Genomic DNA, 19,600 nt, shown 5'->3' with positions numbered 1-19,600 from the left:
CCCGGCCGACTCTTTTCTCTGTATATATCAACGATGTCGCTCTTGCTGCGGGTGATTCACTGATCCACCTCTACGCAGACGACACCAACCATTCTGTATACATCTGGCCCTTTTTTGGACACTGTGTTAACAAACCTCCAAACGAGCTTCAATGCCATACAACACTCCTTCCGTGGCATCCAACTGCTCTTAAACGCTAGTAAAAACAAATGCATGCTTTTCAACCGTTCACTGCCTGCACACGCCCGGCGGAATAGCATCACTACTCTGGACGGTTCTGACTTAGAATATGTGGACAACTACAAATACCTAGGTGTCTGGCTAGACTGTAAACTCTCCTTCCAGACTCATATTAAACATCTCCAATCCAAAATTAAATCTAGAATCGGCTTCCTATTTCACAACAAAGCCTCCTTCACTCACGCCGCCAAACATACCCTCGTAAAACTGACTATTCTACCAATCCTCGACTTCGGTGATGTCATTTACAAAATAGCTTCCAATACTCTACTCAGCAAACTGGATGCAGTCTATCACAGTGCCATCCGTTTTGTCACCAAAGCCCCTTATACCACCCACCACTGCGACCTGTATGCTCTAGTAGGCTGGCCCTCGCTACATATTCGTCGCTAAACCCACTGGCTCAAGGTCATCTATAAGTCTATGCTAGGTAAAGCTCCGCCTTATCTCAGCTCTACCAAGTCACGATAACACCACCAACCCGTAGCACGCGCTCCAGCAGGTATATTTCACTGGTCATCCCCAAAGCCAACACCTCCTTTGGCCGCCTTTCCTTCCAGTTCTCTGCTGCCAATGACTGGAACGAATTGCAAAYAAATRGCTAAAGCTGGACTTATATTTCCCTCACTAACTTTAAACATCAGCTATCTGAGCAGCTAACCGATCGCTGCAGCTGTACATAGCCATCTGTAAATAGCCCACCCAATCTACCTACCTCATCCCCATATTGTTTTTATTTACTTTTCTGGTCTTTTGCACACCAGTATTTCTACTTGCACATCATCATCTGCTCATCTATCACTCCAGTGTTAATTTGCTCAATTGTAATTACTCCGCTACTATGGCCTATTTATTGCCTTACCTCCTCACGCCATTTGCACACACTGTATATAGACTTTCTTTTTTCTATTGTGTTATTGACTGTACGGTTGTTTATTCCATCTGTCTGTTGTTGTTTTTGTCGCACTGCTTTACTTTATCTTGGCCAGGTCGCAGTTGTAAATGAGAACTTGCTCTCAACTAGCCTACCTGGTTATATAAAGGTGAAATAAATAAATAATAATAAAAATATAAAATAATAATAATACATATCAATAAGAACCATTAACTGTAACCTATGCAGACATTTAATGACGTGACGTACACTAAATTACCAAAAGTATGTGGACAGGGAAGGGCCTTCCCCAAACAGTTGCCACAATGTTGGAAGCACAGAATCTTCTAGAATGTCATTGTATGCTGTAGCGTTAAGATTTCCCTTCACTGGAACTCACACTGCTCTATCCCATCTGGACAAGAGGAGTACCTGTAAGAATMCTGTTAATTGACTATAGCTAAGCTTTCAACATCATAGTAACCTCCAAGCTCATCATTAAGCTTGGGGACCTGGGTCTGAACCCCGTCCTGTGTAACTGGGTGCTGGTCTTCCTGACCGGCCGCTCCCAGGTGTTGAAGGTAGGAAACAACACCTCCACTTTGCTGATCCTCAACACAGGGGCCCACAAGGGTGCATGCTCAGCCCCCTCCTGTACTCACTGTTCACCCATGACTGCGTGGCCACGCACGCCTCCAACTAAATCAAATGTTATTTGACACATCCACCGAAATCAACAGGTGTAGACCTTACCATGAAATGCTTATTTACAAGCCCTTAACCAACAATACAGTTCAAGAAATAGAGTTAAGAAAATATTTACTAAATAAACGAAAGTAAAAAATAAAAAGTACAAAATAAAATAACAATACCGAGGCTATATACAGGGGGTACCGGTACCGAGTCAAGGTAATTTGTACATGTAGGTAAGGGTAAAGTGACATGAATAAATAATAAACAGCCAGTAGCAGCAGTGTCAATGTAAATAGTCTGGGTGACCATTTGATACATTTTTATGCAGTCTTATGGCTTCGGGGTAGAAGCTGGTAAGGAGCCTTTTGGACCTAGACTAGGTACTCCGGTACCACTTGCCGTGCGGCAGCAGAGAGAACAGTCTATGACTTGGGTGACTGGAGTCTGTGACAATTTTTTGGGCCTTCCAATGACACCACCTAGTATATACAGTGAGCACCACAATTCATTGGACAGTGACATTTCTTTTGTTATTTTGGTTCTGTACTCTAGCACTTTGAGTTAGAAAGGATACCCCCATTTTCGGGCAACAAAAAACATTGGATAGTTTAACATAATGTAGAATAAAGTAATCATTGTTTATATTTGGTCGCATATCCTTTGCATGCAATGACTGATGGAAGTCTGCGATGCATCAACATCACCAGACGCTGGGTATCTTCCCTGGTGATGCTCTGCCAGGCCTGTACTGCAGCCATCTTCAGTTCTTGCTTGTTTCGGGGACTTATTGCCTTCAGTCTCCTCTTCAGCATGTAAAATGCATGTTCAATTGGATTCAGATCCGGTGATTGACTCGGCCTGTTAAGGATTTTCCACTTTTTGGCCATCAAAACCCCCTTCGTTGCTCTAGCAGTATGTTTAGGGTCATTGTCTTGTTGCATGATGAAGTGCCGTCCAATGAGTTTGGAAGCATTTGGTTTTATCTGAGCAGATAAAATATTTCTGTAGACTTCAGAATTCATTGTTCTACTTCTGTTTGCAGTCACATCATCGATGAAGACAAGTGAGCCTGTTCCACTGGCAGCCATACAGGCCCAAGCCATAACACCCCCTCCACCATGTTTCATGGATGAGGTGGTATGCTTTGGATAATGGGCATGTCTTTTTTTTCTCCACACTTTCCATCACTCTGGTACATGTTAATCTTTGTCTCATCTGTCCACAAAACTTTTTTCCACAACTCTTGGGGCTCTTTTAGGTGCTTTTTAGCAAACTGTAATCTCGCCTTTCTGTTCTTCAGGCTTATCGGTGGTTTGCATCTTGTAGTGTACCCTCTGGAGTCCTCCTGGTGTAGTCTTCTACGTACGGTAGACTTTTGACACATCTACACCTTCATCCAGGAGAGTGTTTTTGATCTGTTGAGCTGTTGTCAGGGAGGTTTTCTTCAAGTATTTGGTCTTCCTCAGTCTACCGGGTCTTTTGACATAATTGAGTTCACCGGTTGTTTTTTTTCTTGTTAATGATGAACCAAACTGTTGACTTGGGCATGCCCATGGTTTTTGCAATGTTCCTGATTGATTGATTTTCATTTCTGAGCCTTATGACGGCCAGCTTCATTTGCATCGACACTGCTGTCTTCCTCATGTTGTCACACCCCAACAACAACCTCCAAAGGCAATAGCAAAGTCTAGAATCAATACTATTCATCAACAGCTCTCCTGCATTCACTAACGACACAAATGAATACACCTGCTTAACGACACACATCTGTGAAGCCAATTCAACAAATACTTGTAGTAACTTAAAATGGGGGGACCATGTACAAAAGGTGCTGTCATTTCTAAACGGTTCATCCGATATGTTTGAAAGTACCCTCAAATTAAAGCTGACAGTCTGCACTTCACTCTCATTGTCATTGTATCCTTTCAAACTCAAAGTGCTAGAGTACAGAACCAAAATAACAAAAAATGGTCACTGTCCAATGAATTATGGTGCTCACTGTAGGTCCTGGATGGCAGGAAGCTTGGCTGTAGKTCGTATGCTGAGCAGTTGGCATACCAGGTGGTGATAGAACCAGCCAGGATGCTCACGATGGTGCAGCTGTAGAACTTTTTGAAGATGCCCACCCAATCAAAGGATCAGAGAATGAATCTAGTACTGAAAGCATAAGCTAAAGCTAGCTAGCACTGCAGTGCAAATGTGGTGAGTAATTGACTCAGAGTGAGAAGACAATAGTTGAACAGTTTAACAAATTAATTTCTTCAAAAATGAAGGAGAGACCTATATTTTGTTGTATTTTTTTTCACTTTCACTCACTTAGCTAGCGAATGTAGCTAGCTAGTTTAGCCTTCTCAAACACCTGGCTCAAAGAGCGAGGGATGCTATGCTAGCTAGCTGGCTATCCAACACTGGAACTCTTCCAAGTCAAGGTAAGCTTTTGGTTTTTATTAATTTATTGCCACTGGGGCTTGCCGGTGTAACTGTTAAACTGCTAGCTGCTGACTGTACACTGTGCTGCATGATTGTAGCGGGTTTACTAATATGGTGATAATGATGTAGGCTATGTGTAGCGGTTATGATATGGTTTGACTTGGAAAGGTTTTTTCGCCTGGTCACAGGAAACTGATGTGTCTGAAGTCCACAAGCGAAGGGAAAAGGTGAGAGGATCAAAGGGCGTACATGTGAGAAGGAATACAATGATTAAAGGGATCATGCTGTTTGTAGCTGCTATGAAAGTGAACTGTGTTTGCGAGTGATCAGGGGTGTATTCATTCCGCCGATTCTGTAGAATAAAAAAAATCTTAAACGGAAGCAAACGGAACAAAATGGGTATAAACACACCTGAATTTGTCCAATAGAAACTATTGTTTCCAACTGTTTGACTAATGATTACACCCTAGATCAGCTAGATGCAGGCAAGACTGTGCAAGACGGTACTGAATGTGTCAATGTCTGTCACCTTGATTACTCAAATTTCTCGCAACCTGTGCACTTACGTTGTAAACTTTCATTTAAAGGGTACATTGTAACAACCTCATGATGGGAATAGGGAACATTTGAGTATCATGTAGTAGTGTGTGTGTGTATCAGTGGTTAGCTGCAGGTMCTGTACTGAAACTGTACCTCGTCTCTGAAAGTGTGCACGTGTTCCCTACAGCCTGGAAGACCTTGGATGAACTCAATCACCTGTAACACATTGGACATCATGCTTAGTATAGTTATCCAAATGAACAGCACAGTCACTGCACAGCAAGCAACAATGTAGCAACAGTGCAAATCATCCATTACCTCCTCCACTGTCCATGAAGCCACTTTGCTTGAAGTGATGCCAGCCACAGTGGGAAGTAGCTTGCTGTGCTGGTCCCAGCAGAAAGGAGAGCTGCTAGGGGATGGCGAGGTGCATGGCATGAACACTGACTGGTGAAGGGCTTGCTGTAGTGTCTGCTCTACTTTAGGGAAGGGAAGGAAATAAACAAAAATCCTCAAATTAATTCACTTACATTTGGAAAAGCAAGGAATTTGTTGCTGTGATTACCTGAAGATGAACAGCTTGATACTAAAGGGATCTGATGGAAGTCTTTGGAAAGGTTAGAAGAAACAGAATGCAGATGCTTGCTGCTCACTCCTAACCATATTGGGAAGCTGTGGGAATCAGCCTAATTAGATAGTGAGTTAATGCTGACTGTTTCTTTATCCAGGCATAAACCCAGCTTTGAGCATCTTCCAACGTTTATCTCCTAAAATTGACAATTCAAGTGAAGCGGAAAATTGTGATGTTTTGAGAGTAATTCTAAGGTTTTGATGGAACACAAAGATAAATATTGCCTGAGGAGGAACAAATCTAGAGAAATCCACATTAAGATCACTTCATTGGCTAATTGCACACAAGGTCCAACCGAAATTTGACTTCTGCTTTTAACCCAACCCTTCCGAAAGACACACATACATACACATTTAAAAAAACACATTTTTATGTAGGAACTAATCTACTGTAGCAAGAGAGGGAAGCAATTACAGTCTGGACCAATTAGAGAGGTAGCAAGGGACACAGTCACAGACTCATGGATCATAATTCTTTAGGACAAATTTAATGAGGTGACAGTTGTGACATAGCAACTTCATGTAACTTTACTTTGGTTGATGGAGAAACTAACAACAAAACAGTTGTTCGCTTATGAACAAACACCCCGAGGACATCAATATTCACGTTTCAGGGAAATGAGGGAGTATTTTCTGGAAGAGTCACTCGCCATTCTACTGAGTAAATACCTGAGAGGCACTGGGTGTTACTCCTGCATATGCATATTAGAGAATGATCACTGCTCATTAAATCTAGAATATATACACAAATAAATATATATACACACACACATACATACATACATACATACATATATACAGTTGAAGTCGAAAGTTTACATACACTTAGGTTGGAGTCATTACAACTTATTATTCAACCACTCCAAATGTATTGTTAACAAACTATAGTTTTGGCAAGTCGGTTAGGACATCTACTTTGTGCATGACACAAGTCATTTTCCCAACAATTGTTTATAGACAGATTATTTCACTTATAATTCACTGTATCGCAATTCCAGTGGGTCAGAAGTTTACATACACTAAGTTGACTGTGCCTTTAAACAGTTTGGAAAATTCCAGAAAATGATGTCATGGCTTTAGAAGCTTCTGATAGGCTAATTGACATCTGAGTCAATTGGATGTGTACCTGTGGATGTATTTCAAGGCCTACCTTCATGGCCTCATGGGAAAATCAAAAGAAATCAGCCAAGACCTCAGAAAAAAAATTGTAGACCCCCACAAGTCTGGTTCATCCTTGGGAGCAATTTCCAAATGCCTGAAGGTACCACGTTCATCTGTACAAACAATAGTATGCAAGTATAAACACCATGGGACCACGCAGCCGTCATACCGCTCAGGAAGGAGACGCATTCTGTCTCCTAGAGATGAACGTACTTTGGTGCAAAAAGTGAAAATCAATCCCAGAACAACAGCAAAGGACCTTGTGAAGATACACAGGTACAAAAGTATCTATATCCACAGTAAAACGAGTCCTATATCGACATAACCTGAAAGGCCGCTCAGCAAGGAAGAAGCCACTGCTCCAAAACCGCCATAAAAAAGCCAGACTACGGTTTGCAACTGCAAAGATCGTACTTTCCTCTGGTCTGATGAAACAAAAATAMAACCGTTTGGCCATAATGACCATCGTTATGTTTGGAGGAAAAAGGGGTAGGCTTGCAAGCCGAATAACACCTTCCCAACTGTGAAGCACGGGGGTGGTGGCATCACGTTGTGGGGGTGCTTTGCTCCAGGAGGGACTGGTGCACTTCACAAAATAGATGGCGTCATGAGAGAGGAAAATTATGTGGATATATTGAAGCAACATCTTAAGACATCAGTCAGCAAGTTAAAGCTTGGTCGCAAATGGGTCTTCCAAATGGACAAMGACTCCAAGCATACTTCCAAAGTTGTGGCAAAATGGCTTAAGGACAACAAAGTCAAGGTATTGAAGTGGCCATCACAAAGCCCTGACCTCAATCCTCTAGAAAATGTGTGGGCAGAACTGAAAAAGCGTGTGCGAGCAAGGAGGTCTACAAACCTGACTCAGTTACACCAGCTCTGTCAGGAGGAATAGGCCAAAATTCACCCAACTTATTGTGGGAATGTTGTGGAAGGCTGCAATAAAATGCAAATTAATTACTTAAAAATCAAACAATGTGATTTTCTGGATTTTTGTTTTAGATTCCGTCTCTCACAGTTGAAGTGTACCTATGATAAAAATGACAGACCTCTACATGCTTTGTACGTAGGAAAACCTGCAAAATCGGCAGTGTATCAAATACTTGTTCTCCCCACTGTATATATATATACACATACACTACACTACTATAGCATCCCGGAGTCGCCTCTTCACTGTTGATGTTGAGACTGATGTTTTGCAGGTACCATTTAATGAAGCTGCCAGTTGAGGACTTGTGAGGCGTCTGTTTGTGTAGGCACAAAACTACCTTCATACTTCATTTGTTTTGTGGCACTTGTGGCGGTCGTAGAGCAAAATGGAGAATGTCGTGTTCCTTGAGAGTCTCCCCTTTCCATAGAGTGGTCATAATAGTTTGTATGTCAAACGTTTGGACGCTACAGACATTTACGTGAGAAGACTGATTTTCGGGATGTCTCATGATTGGACAAACACCGCTCTAGCTCTGCCACCTTTCATACGCAGATGGGGAAGTGCGGCACTGGCGGATGCAGTGGATTGTTATGTAATTTAGATTGACGCATCGACTCTAGGGGGTTAAACCCACATTCTAATCGTAAACCCCTTTAAATCGGATCCAAAATCCCTCATGACCATATTATAATTCTACTGCGTCGATGAAGCAACTGCCTACTTCATTTCATCTATTTCATCTTCACTCCAGTGCATTTTTGCAAAGCTCCAGAACGTGATCAGACTCACTCACCATCACATTTAACTTTAACAATACTGTGATCCATGTTAATATGAATGCATTTTTTTAAAATTCTCTAAACCCTCACGTAAGGGCCTAAAACCAAAATTGTCCATTAAGTTTGACTACAATAAAATCTATTTTATAAGTTGTTGATTTGTACATGTTTATCTGCTCCATGCGACACCACTGAATATGCTAGGCATCAGAATGAAAAGAACAACTGAAGACATTAACAGAATAAGGAGCATTTGTTGCTGTATAGGATGCATAGGTCTCGGAATAATTACACGAAAGGGACCCATATAAAGTGACACAGAGAGAGATGGAGCTTTGAAAACTCCTTACAGAAGGTGATCAAAGCCAAAGTGCCTTTACTGTCCAAGGCAGATATACAGACTAATTAACCCAGCATCATCCTAAACGGAGCTAGAGACCGAGTCATTCCATGTCACCCAGAAACATCTATTTCCTTACGTAATTAAGTATATCTTCCATGGCTGTACATGAAGTACATGCTGTTTAAGGTTACTACACACGGTGGCAGACCCCGCAACTGTCAGAAAGGTCAGTGCCGTTTGATGTCTGTTTCAGGAAAACATCTTCTYTCTGTCTCTGTATTCAAAGAATATTTCCCTCCAGTTTGCTGCTTGCTGCTGGTTCACTCTCATTACTGGCTGTTACCTTCTATCCCTTCAGAGGTGTGAGAACTCACAAAGGACCAGAGCAGAGCCTTGGATGTTCTGACACTGGAACATCACACAAAGAACCCTGGATCCACAGTACTGTACTGTAYAAGGAGTGAGTCATCCCTATTGTCTTTAGGTTAGGGTTAAACTACACTGCAAAGACAGTTTTGGTACTCAGTGCTGTTCGGTTTCATTGGGAGAGGATGAGAATATTGGAATTCTCAACAAATGAACTATAACCAAAAGAAGCTAGGCTCAAATGACGACAAACAAGAAATTCAAATAATTTCAGCGTGTGCCAAAGACATGAACATCCACATAATAACACTGTGTGAAACATTTGTTTTGAGAGCGTGCGCCTAGCTCTGGCAAGACGCAGAGTGAGGGGAGGAGACATCCCAAGAGGTGAACACATTCAGCATAGTAAAAGGGAGAGATGGATCTACATTACTGATTCYTACTGTGAAGGAAGGCACTGGGTAATGAGTGGGAGGCCATAGATCAGACTGTACCAGGGAGAGACACCGTGCAGTGACGCTCTTAAAATATTTGAACGATAGGAAGAAAAGAATGTTGTTCAGAGACAGTACAGTACCTTTGGTTTCCATTATGCATGACACCTCACTCTCCATCTCCTCCTCGACCTTCCTCTGTTTGCATGGCCGCCCAACCCTGGGAGAGAGAAGGGAGTCAATAGAGACACACAGATAGGGCAGTACTGCAGGGACTGAGCTCACACAATTTGGAACAAACGTTTCATGACATATTGAGTCACTACTTCATTGATTATCACTGTGCATTCCAAGATGTTCCAATACTAGCCGTCACTACTCCTGGGATGAAAATGTCATTGCTTGTAATCACTTTTTAATCCTAAGAACTGTTCCGTCATACTCAACCAACACGCTGCTCTGGTTGAGTCTTGATAAATCCTAAATAACAGGGTGATGACTTGAGTTTCTCTCTAAATTAAACTTAGCTAAGGCATTCTGTCGCCTCTCTTCTCCATGTGTGCAGAAATAGTTAGGTGCATTGGACTGAAAGAAGGTCCCAACTCCTGAATAAAATAAAGATAAAACTTAGCCCCAGTCCCTGGACAACCAATTAATCTACGCAAATAAGGTTTAACATTTAAAGAACCTATACAAATCAAGCTGCCCACATATTCCATCAGTTATCGGAAATACCAACACATCTCTGAGGACATGCATGTGGAGTAGAAATGTCTAGTAAAATGGGWTTGAGTGCATATTAGAAATACCTGCTCGTAATGACATTTAATAGTTTGATAAACATTTTTTAAAGAGAAACAGCATTATGTCATATATGACTAATTGAAATCTGATGAAAACAGTGCATGATGGTTTTGGTAGTGTATGCCTAAGGAGGGACTTCTACTAGTACACCTTATATAAACACAATGAACGGAAGGTAATTGTAGGGCAGGTATTAACCTCGTCTCCAGCCTCGAGAGAGAGCCGGCTGGTGYACAAGATTAGGCAGGCATGAGTCAGATGACAGTTTGACAAAGCTCAGGGAAGCTGCTGTGGAGAGGCTTGGTAATTACAGCAATCTTCAATTATACTACTCTGACTGTGGCTCTCTCTGTGTGGTAATAAATGTGGTCCAGAAAATAAAAAATMTCAAAATATCACCTTAATTGCGTGTCGGTCACTTGAAGGAGAATGTGTACAAGGTTACTAAAAGGGCACACCCCACGCCATATTCGGACAATGGCCATCAGCATTCACAAAACATAAGAAATTCACAATCTAGTCATAACCGGTCTGGTGAAAAGCACATCAGGTTAGGGTTGTCGCTGTGACCGTATTACCGCCACACCGGGTCCGGGAATGCGGCGGACACAATATGCATAAATATAAAAAAATTACCCGTTCTGAGAAGACTTAAAGGACAACCAGTCCAACCCGAGTGATGGAAGCAGCAGAAAAGCCAATTGTTTTGCTACTTTATTAAACCAGGAGAAAGGGAAAAAGGGAGAAAGGGAGGGAGAGAGAGAGCGAGAGAGAGAGAGGGACAGTTGTTGGCTAATAGGGAGCGGAGGCCGTGCAGTGTGTGTGAATGTGTGAGTAAGATACAGGAGGCTCAGAGTACCAGAGCAGCAACGGAGGGAGAGACGGCAACCACTTATCTCGCGCTAGACTAACTTCTAGTTACAGTTGAAGTCGGAAGTTTACATACACTTAGGTTGGAGTCATTAAAACTCGTTTTTCAACCGCTCCACAAATTTCTTGTTAACAAACTATAGTTTTGGAAAGTCAGTTAGGACTTCTACTTTGTGCACGACAAGTAATTTTTCCAACAATTGTTTAGTTTACAGACAGATTATTTAACTTCTAATTCACTGTATCACAATTCCAGTGGGTCAGAAGTTTACATACACTAAGTTGACTGTGCCTTTAAACAGCTTGGAAAATCAAAAGAAATCAGCCAAGACCAAAAATTGGAGACCTCCACAAGTCTGGTTCATCCTTGGGAGCATTTTCCAAACGCCTGAAGGCACCACGTTCATCTGTACAAACAATAGTACGCAAGTATAAACACCATGGGACCACACAGACGTCATGTCGCTCAGGAAGGAGACGCATTCTGTCTCCAAGAGATGAACGTACTTTGGTGCAAAAGTGCAAATCAATCCCAGAACAACAGCAAAGGACCTCGTGAAGATGCTGGAGGAAACAGGTACAAAAGTATCTATATCCACAGTAAAACYWGTCCCATATTGACGTAACCTGAAAGGCCGCTCAGCAAGGAAGAAGCCACTGCTCCAAAACCGACGGACTACGGTTTGCAACTGCACATGGGGACAAAGATTGTACTTTTTGGAGAAATGTCCTCTGGTCTGATGAAACAAAAATTTWACTATTTGGCCTTTTTATGTTTGGAGGAAAAAGGTGGAAGCTTGCAAGCCGAAGAACACCATCTCAACTGTGAAGCACGGGGGTGGCAGCATCATGTTGTGGGGGGGCTTTGCTGCAGGAGGGACTGGTGCACTTCACAAAATAGATGGCATCATGAGAGAGGAAAATTATGTGGATATATTGAAGCAACATCTCAAGACATCAGTCAGGAAGTTAAAGCTTGGTCGCAAATGGGTCTTCCAAATGGACAATGACCCCAAGCATACTTCCAAAGTTGTGGCAAAATGGCTCAAGGACAACAAAGTCAAGGTATTGGAGTGGCCATCACAAAGCCCTGACCTCAATCCTCTAGAAAATTTGCGGGCAGAACTGAAAAAACATGTGCGAGCAAGGAGGCCTACAAAACTGACTCAGTTACACCAGCTCTGTCAGGAGGAATGGGCCAAAATTCACCCAACTTATTGCGGCAAGGTTATGGAAGGCTTACCCTAAACATTTGACCCAAGTTYAACACTTTAAAGGCAATGCTACAAACTACTAATTGAGTATATGTAAACTTCTGACCCACTGGGAATGTGATGAAAGAAATAAAAGCTGAAATAAATCATTCTCTCTACTATTATTCTGACATTTCACATTCTTAAAATAAAGTGGTAATCCTAATTGACCTAAAACAGGGATTTTTTACTAGGATTAAATGTCAGGAATTGTGAAAAACTGAGTTTAAATGTATTTGGCTAAGGTGTATGTAAACTTCCGACTTCAATTGTATATATCGTCTCATCCGATTGCATAGTACCTGTCTTGACTATGTCAAACTGAGAGAAGCTAGCTAATTAGGCTAATTGAGGCTAGCCATAACGTTACTGCGCTTCTTACCATCCTACAGTTAGCTGCACATAACCACAACTCCACTCAGATTATAGCCTAAATAGCAGCCTACCTGTTGGCTTTTGGTTGTTGTAGCTTTTCTTTCTCATTTCACTTTTAATTCTGTCATTTTAATTCCATCTTTCATTGATTAGATATCCCCGGACTTCCTTGCCACATAAGCAGAGCAGCATTGCAATTGTCTCTCTCGCTCTCCTCTGCGGGAAGTGCAAGGATCAGAGCGCACGTCTTTATTTAGCAACTTTTTCCAAATCATCGATATAGAGTCGCATCATGCAGCCCATATTTTTTGATTTCTAAGACATTCCCAGGTTTATAGGCCTATCACAACGAAATAAATAATGTCTCTTATCGTGATGGCATAGGCTATACGAAATGTTTTGTTTTTAATTTATTTTAAATGTAGATGTTCCAAAGGCGAGCATCAGCAGCTTGTKTGAGTGGAAGCCCAGAGATGCTAAATGTGTTTATGTTAATTTACAAGTCAATAACCGTGAGACCGCCAGTCATTTGCATGACAATTACCGGCGGACAAAATGTAGTGACTGCCACAGCCCTACATCAGGTCCTCACAATCCTATCAGTCTAACACTGGACCAGCCGGCAGTAATGACACAGTCACACACCACTCAACCATCCGATTGAATGCGGGTTCTGTCAGCCATTCCGGATAGTGCAGGGCTTTTCACGTGTACTGTGAAGGGCCACTCACCTCCTTTTTGGCTCTGTGCCGGCGGGTTTCTTGATTGACCGCTCCGTGGCACTCGCCACCCCGATGCCAGCCTTCTCGCCCCTGCCAGGCTTGTCCAGGTGATTTGGGTTGGCGCTTAAGTGCTTGCTAAGAAATTAGCAGAGAGAGAAATGTTTCTTAAGTACAATAATAAGAGAGCCATGTTTGGAACGGTTAAGGATGTGAGTCACTTCAGACAGAAATAGATGAGGGCTGTTCGTACTTTTTTGGGGTGTTAAAATGCTCGAAGGAATTTGGAAATGAAGTTGAACTGCAAAATTTGAAGCTACGCATTGATAGTCTCAGCCAAACTCTACATTCTAATACGCCTACACTGGAACCATGCATTTTTCCCCCCTACAATATCGGTCTCAGACTGTCTTGAGAATAAATTGTAGTTAAAGCAGTGTTTTGGTTACTGATTGGTCCTTACTCTGCAGTGAGAGCTGGAGGTGGGTTGATATCTGGGTTGGGTTCTGCCCGTCGGGGCCGCCCCAGTCCTCCTGACCCTGGCATCTCACCACTCAGACGGTCTGGCAGCACTGAGTCCTTGTTGATGTTGATGTCAGAGTATGGGCATCCCACCGCACTGCAAATCAGAGCATATACATTATTACAAATGACTGATTTAAGGAAAAAAGACTTGGTGTAATAACCTCATAATAGGCCTTAATTACAACTTAATAAGGTGTTAATCACAAGACAAGATATTAATTAATTCACACATCAGTGATCTCGGGGACAGAATCAAAAGCTAATATAAGCAAAGGAGCAGAGATATGTATATATWTTTTTTAAGGCAGCTCGCTCACACTGAGTGTGTGTCACAAACGCTCTTTCCTGTCTAATCGGGCAAAAATTGATGTTAGCATAAAACAGTTTACACAGTTCCTAGTACTACTCAATAGTCACTACAACCAACCTAAAGAGTTCTGAGTTTCTGGGGTTGAAGTGATTCATTCCAGGGTGATGAATCTCAATTTGGAAACATTGAACGTGCTCTAACTCAAGCTACAGACAGTAGCAGTCTGCAGACTGAGACTACTTCATTCACAACGCCGTGTCATCGTCCACCTGTGTAATGTGCTATTTCTCATTATCTTAGGGGGAAACATACTTTACCTCAACTAAAAAGGAAATGGGTTGGGTCTATATAAACAACATATTTGCATTGAAATGGTTGAGTAAGCCTCACTGTCACACCGCGACCACTCTGACTGACGAGAGGAGAGAGAAAGAGAGATTGCGTTTCTCCCTTTCTCTGACTCTCCGCTAATCCCTCTCTCCTTTTTCCTAGCCGCTGTCACACATTTATTTTTTGCATAATGAGGGCTCTTTCACATGATTTCTGTCCGTAGCTATCTGTCGCTCTACCGGTTTAATATTCCAGGTTTGCCAACAAACACTGATAAAGCACCTCTCATTCCATAGATACATTTTAATACACTACATTCTGTACTCAGACTCCAAGTTAATCAGCTTACATTACAGATACTGAACCAACGGACTGTGTCCCTATTAAAAATTGTCTCTACCGCAGTGTGCACGACCTCCGGTCACTCCATAATAAAGCACCGCAACGTCGGGAGAAAGAAAGAGAGTCATTATGCCTTTTCTGCAAATATGTTTCTGCTCACATTAGTAGATCTACAGCTAGAGGGGTACACGCTGTAAGAAAGCCCGGTGAGGCAGAGGTGGGAGTATGGAGAGTGGAGACGCGGTTTCTCAGGAGAAAAGGGTAAGAATTGTGATGAATACTGATGGGAGAGAGTGACACTCATGTGCTTGCAGCGCTGTGCTTCTAGCTCCACGCAGCCAATTATACAGCCTATATACAGCCTCACCCCAGGGGCATTCAGGTACGTGTGGATCATCTACAATACCTACCTATATTGTTGACCTCCAGACCTACCACAGCTGCTGTAGGCTAACATTCACTTTCAGTAGGAATACATTGGGTGTCTCTTGCATTATGAGTCTCTATGCTACAGTAATACAGTAATAAACGWAACTGGTAACTGGTGGATCAATGAGCCTGAAGCCCAGTTTGACCGGCAACAAGTGACCATTCACCGGCATGTAGCGATATGAAGCCTGTTGGGGTTATAAGTGGTCATTTCTATTGGATGGTAGTTTTGATGGCCTGGCCAGCCAGACAGAGTGATTGCTGTGAGTGTGGGTACCTGTGGTGGCCAGAATAGCGGGCTCCTTTGATGTGGCCCACACCTTTACACCCTGGGGTGGGACATCCGCCCTGCTCAGATGACTCAAACAGCTCCTGTGGACCTGGAGATGAGGAGAGGAGAYGGGGGTGAGATATTACATCCAGATCTACCTAGTGATACCCTATTCACTACATGACCTCAGGCGAACCATCCTAAAATAATGTTCACAGAATCTAGCCGATTAATGTAATGCGAATGTGCAGTGTCCATATTAGGACAGCCTCAGTCACAAGGAGTTGGTGTCAACCTCCCAAGGAGCTGGTACTATTGACAGTCAGTACAGGTAGAGAGAAAGCAGATATGTCCCTGGATGTGTCCATATGACACGAGTGAGCTGCCATGTGGAGCAGTAGCTCTCTCTCTGAGAACCCAGCTCTCTACTCTGAAACATGACGGCAGCATCAGCTGCACTCTAATCACAACTCCTCAATCCATGTTTCCATGGACACCACTACACAGGGAGAAATTAGTAGTAAGTGGAAAGGGAGGCAGAGGGAAGTTCATTGTTCAGCTCCCAGCATCCTCAGGGTAAAATGCAGGATATTGACCACAGAGAGAGCCAGGACTCATGATAATAATTTGCTTTTTTTCCCACCAACAAGGCTTCTTCCCACCACTCCTTCAATATAATGACGGCAGATCAGATTAAATCGACGCAGAGACGGAACCATCTTTTCAGGGAAAAGCATATTAAGCTATTTGCGATTGAACGGGATAAGAAATAGCAGCGTCCATTGAGGCCTGGCTCTAAGTGTGTCTGCTAGGAACCGTAGGCCTGGAACTGAGGCAGGGAGCTGGACATGAATAGATTAGGATGAGTCATAAAGCCACTCACTGATTGGGGGCTGGAGGGGGTGGCCTGTCTTAGCACACCAGCCCGCAGGGTGGATGTCTGGACTGTCTGTGTCCACCCAGTAGTCATACTCATCTGTCCAGCCATCAAAATGGATCTAGAGGAACACACACCAAGGACAAACAGTTACAGTAGAGTCCGACCACATACGGTAAATATAGAAATGTGGGGAAAAGAGATTTAATCAAAACCATGGTCGAATGATAAAGACATATCTTGGAGATTAGAAGCTGAACTACTGATTGCGTCAATCTAGCTGACAAGCACCGTCTCGGACTGAAGCCCTTGGCACTGCCCTTCCAGCTGGAGGAGGCTAGCCCGGCTATCTGTGGGAGGCCGACACACAGCATAGTTGGTAACTATCGCTCATCCTCTGTTCTTATCCACACTCCTGACAATGATAGTGTGCTTCACAGTATGGGGCAAACAAGAGGAGACAGGAGCACACCAGGGTGTCGTGGGAAGGCAGACCCTCCTAGTACACCGCCAGCTTCCCTGCCTTGCTAAAAACTATTGTTATTAGTTCAGTTGAAGAAAACATGAAATATGAAGCATGCGCTGGCACAAAGGGACTGAAGATGGAGAAACAGCATGAGAATGTATGTGATGCTTGAAGGACAATGAGAGCATGAAATGCATGTAGTGTTGGTTCGTGTATGAGTGGTGAGAGTGATGGTGGTGGGGGAATGGATGGAGCTTCAGAAAACAGTCTTGGAATGAGTGAGAGAAGAGTTCAGAGATAGGAGGTCAAGATCAACATCGAAAGCCTTGTATATAAAGTGACAAGTGACAGTAGAGAAACCAAAGCTAAGCTGAAGGAGTACGAGTTTAGAAACCCGGAGGGACTGTATAGACTGGAGCTATGCTATCTAGGGCTATTTTTGCTCCATGAGATGACTGAACAGTATAGGCATAAGTAGGGCAGAGGGGGAAGCACTGACATACACCCCAGGCAGACAGCTGTCCATCGACTCCCAACACTGACCTACTGTTCACTTCAGAGTTCAAAGAGCATTGAGCTCATAGCTCTCCTGAAAATGGTCTCAAGGAGAGAGTCAAGGAGATGTTAATTGGATGTACTGGAAACTGGAATAAGGGGCAATGGTGAGGTCTTGAATCATTTGTATATGTATTCCCAGTAAATCAGCACATTTCTCCCACAGGACACCTTCATACAGAGTTCATCTCCCAATTTTCTACGTAGAGCTGGAGTGTCATTCTTTTTTGTTCTTTGAAATGTTTCGGAGAAATCTGTAGTGAACCAGAACTCAGAGATTATACCCATAATAATTCTGTAATCTAGGATTATACTATTTCAGATCTAGGGTCTAATAGTTACACACTTCACAGTGCAGATGAGTGACGTATTGGCTAATCCTCCTGTCCTGTACAGCTGGACTTAAAACCCCCCCCCCCCCACACACACACACACACAACACACACACCACACACCACACACACACACACACACACACACACACACCACACACACACACACACACACACACACACACACACACACACACACACACACACACCACCACACACACACACACACACACACACACACACCGAGTCAAACTCATCCCTACATCTGAGCTAAAAACTAGTGATGGGAGAGGAAGGGAGACCTCCTAGTTATTGACATAGACAGAAGTGTTGCTCCAGCTGAGTCACAGTATCATGTTGAATGACTCCAGTCTGGAGTGCAGATGGATACTGGTAGACACAGTGGTTAGACAAAGACAGATAAGAGAGTTGAAGAGATGTCCTCACCTGGACCCTGTGGTCGTCAGTGTCTACCACGGTGGCCACTCTGACAAGCATGGGGTTCCTCTTGTCCACCGTCTCCAACTTCATGAGTGGCTGGAAACTGTGGGGGGGTTTCTGTAGAGGGAGAGTATGGGGAGGGGGGGGTGTTAGGGCTCAGACACACCAATAGCGCTTGCGGGCCGAGTTTTTAGCACCTCTGAACATAATTTGCGAACCGAGTGCGCTCTGATTTTACATGTAGAATCGCGCACTCTGATTTTACATGTAGAATCGCGTGAATAACTCCGGTAGTCCGACCTCTACAGCGGGTGGTCCTTAAAACAGAGCCTGCTGACGATCGGCAGACGAACGCTAGATCCACATTCGGTGCGATGTGTGCGCATCTTTAGGCAGCATATCATATGTCACACTCTGCGGCAGACGGCCAGCTAGGCTACTCCAGTAAACTGTGTTGGAATGTAGATGTAGGGCTGCCACATCGTCTTGCTTGCAGAGGATAGAGAGATAAACAGCCGTACCCCTTTAAAAGCTCTGGCAGGAGCCGGTGACGATTGGGTCTCCTCCAGATACTTTCCCCACGAGAAATTCTTGACATTGGGGTAACCTACAGGAAAGAGTAATGAAAAGGATTGAACCAGATTGAGCACGACTACATATGATGTATTATGTAGTACATGTGTGGGCGGGTAAAGTCCCTTGTGCTTTCTGTCATTCTAAACCATCGGTCTTCTCCACAGTGGAATAAAATAATTTACAGATCAGATTAAAACAAACAAAAAAATTCTGTCATTTAGCAGACACTCTTATCCAGAGTGACTTACAGTAGTGAGTGCATACATTTTCATACTTTAATTCATACTGGTCCTCTGTGGAAATTGAACCCACAACCCTGGCGTTGCAAGTGCCATGCTCTACCAACTGAGCTACATGGGCAGTGATCTGTTTGGAAACTTTCCATGTGTTAATCTTTACTTTCAGAACTGTATGCTCAATCATCATTACACATTTGTGGTATCCTGGCATCTACAGGATAAATAGTGAGTTAGTATCTCACCTGGAGGCTTGGTGAGAATCCTGTCGTTGTCTTGACACCAGCCCACTGGATGGATGTATGGACTGGTTGCATCACACCTACGGAGGAGCAGGAGAAGGACAGTGGTAACAAAATGCCATCTGCTCAGCAGATTTCCCATTTCTTTGTATATATATTCCTCTTCTTCCCTATAAACTGTTATGACATGAACTTCCCCACAAACTGTTACGGGGGATTGAATAGG

General features: G+C 43.2%; 1 protein-coding gene across 1 annotated transcript in view; it reads right to left on the bottom strand.

Annotated features, from left to right (window-relative positions):
• The window catches only part of l3mbtl3 (L3MBTL histone methyl-lysine binding protein 3), a 37,287-nt gene that overhangs the window by 5,829 nt on the left and 11,858 nt on the right, over window positions 1–19,600 (bottom strand). Inside the window, 10 exon segments of the mRNA XM_070446501.1 lie at window positions 4,931–4,993; window positions 5,096–5,253; window positions 9,565–9,641; window positions 13,455–13,580; window positions 13,906–14,061; window positions 15,656–15,758; window positions 16,533–16,647; window positions 18,327–18,437; window positions 18,842–18,927; window positions 19,378–19,454. Of these exon segments, the coding sequence (XP_070302602.1) occupies window positions 4,931–4,993; window positions 5,096–5,253; window positions 9,565–9,641; window positions 13,455–13,580; window positions 13,906–14,061; window positions 15,656–15,758; window positions 16,533–16,647; window positions 18,327–18,437; window positions 18,842–18,927; window positions 19,378–19,454 (1,072 nt within the window).

Source organism: Salvelinus sp. IW2-2015, linkage group LG14, assembly GCF_002910315.2.
Source record: "Salvelinus sp. IW2-2015 linkage group LG14, ASM291031v2, whole genome shotgun sequence".
Classification (NCBI taxonomy): domain Eukaryota; kingdom Metazoa; phylum Chordata; class Actinopteri; order Salmoniformes; family Salmonidae; genus Salvelinus; species Salvelinus sp. IW2-2015.
Note: the sequence above shows the minus strand (reverse complement) of the source record. Positions and strands in the feature narration are given on the sequence as shown.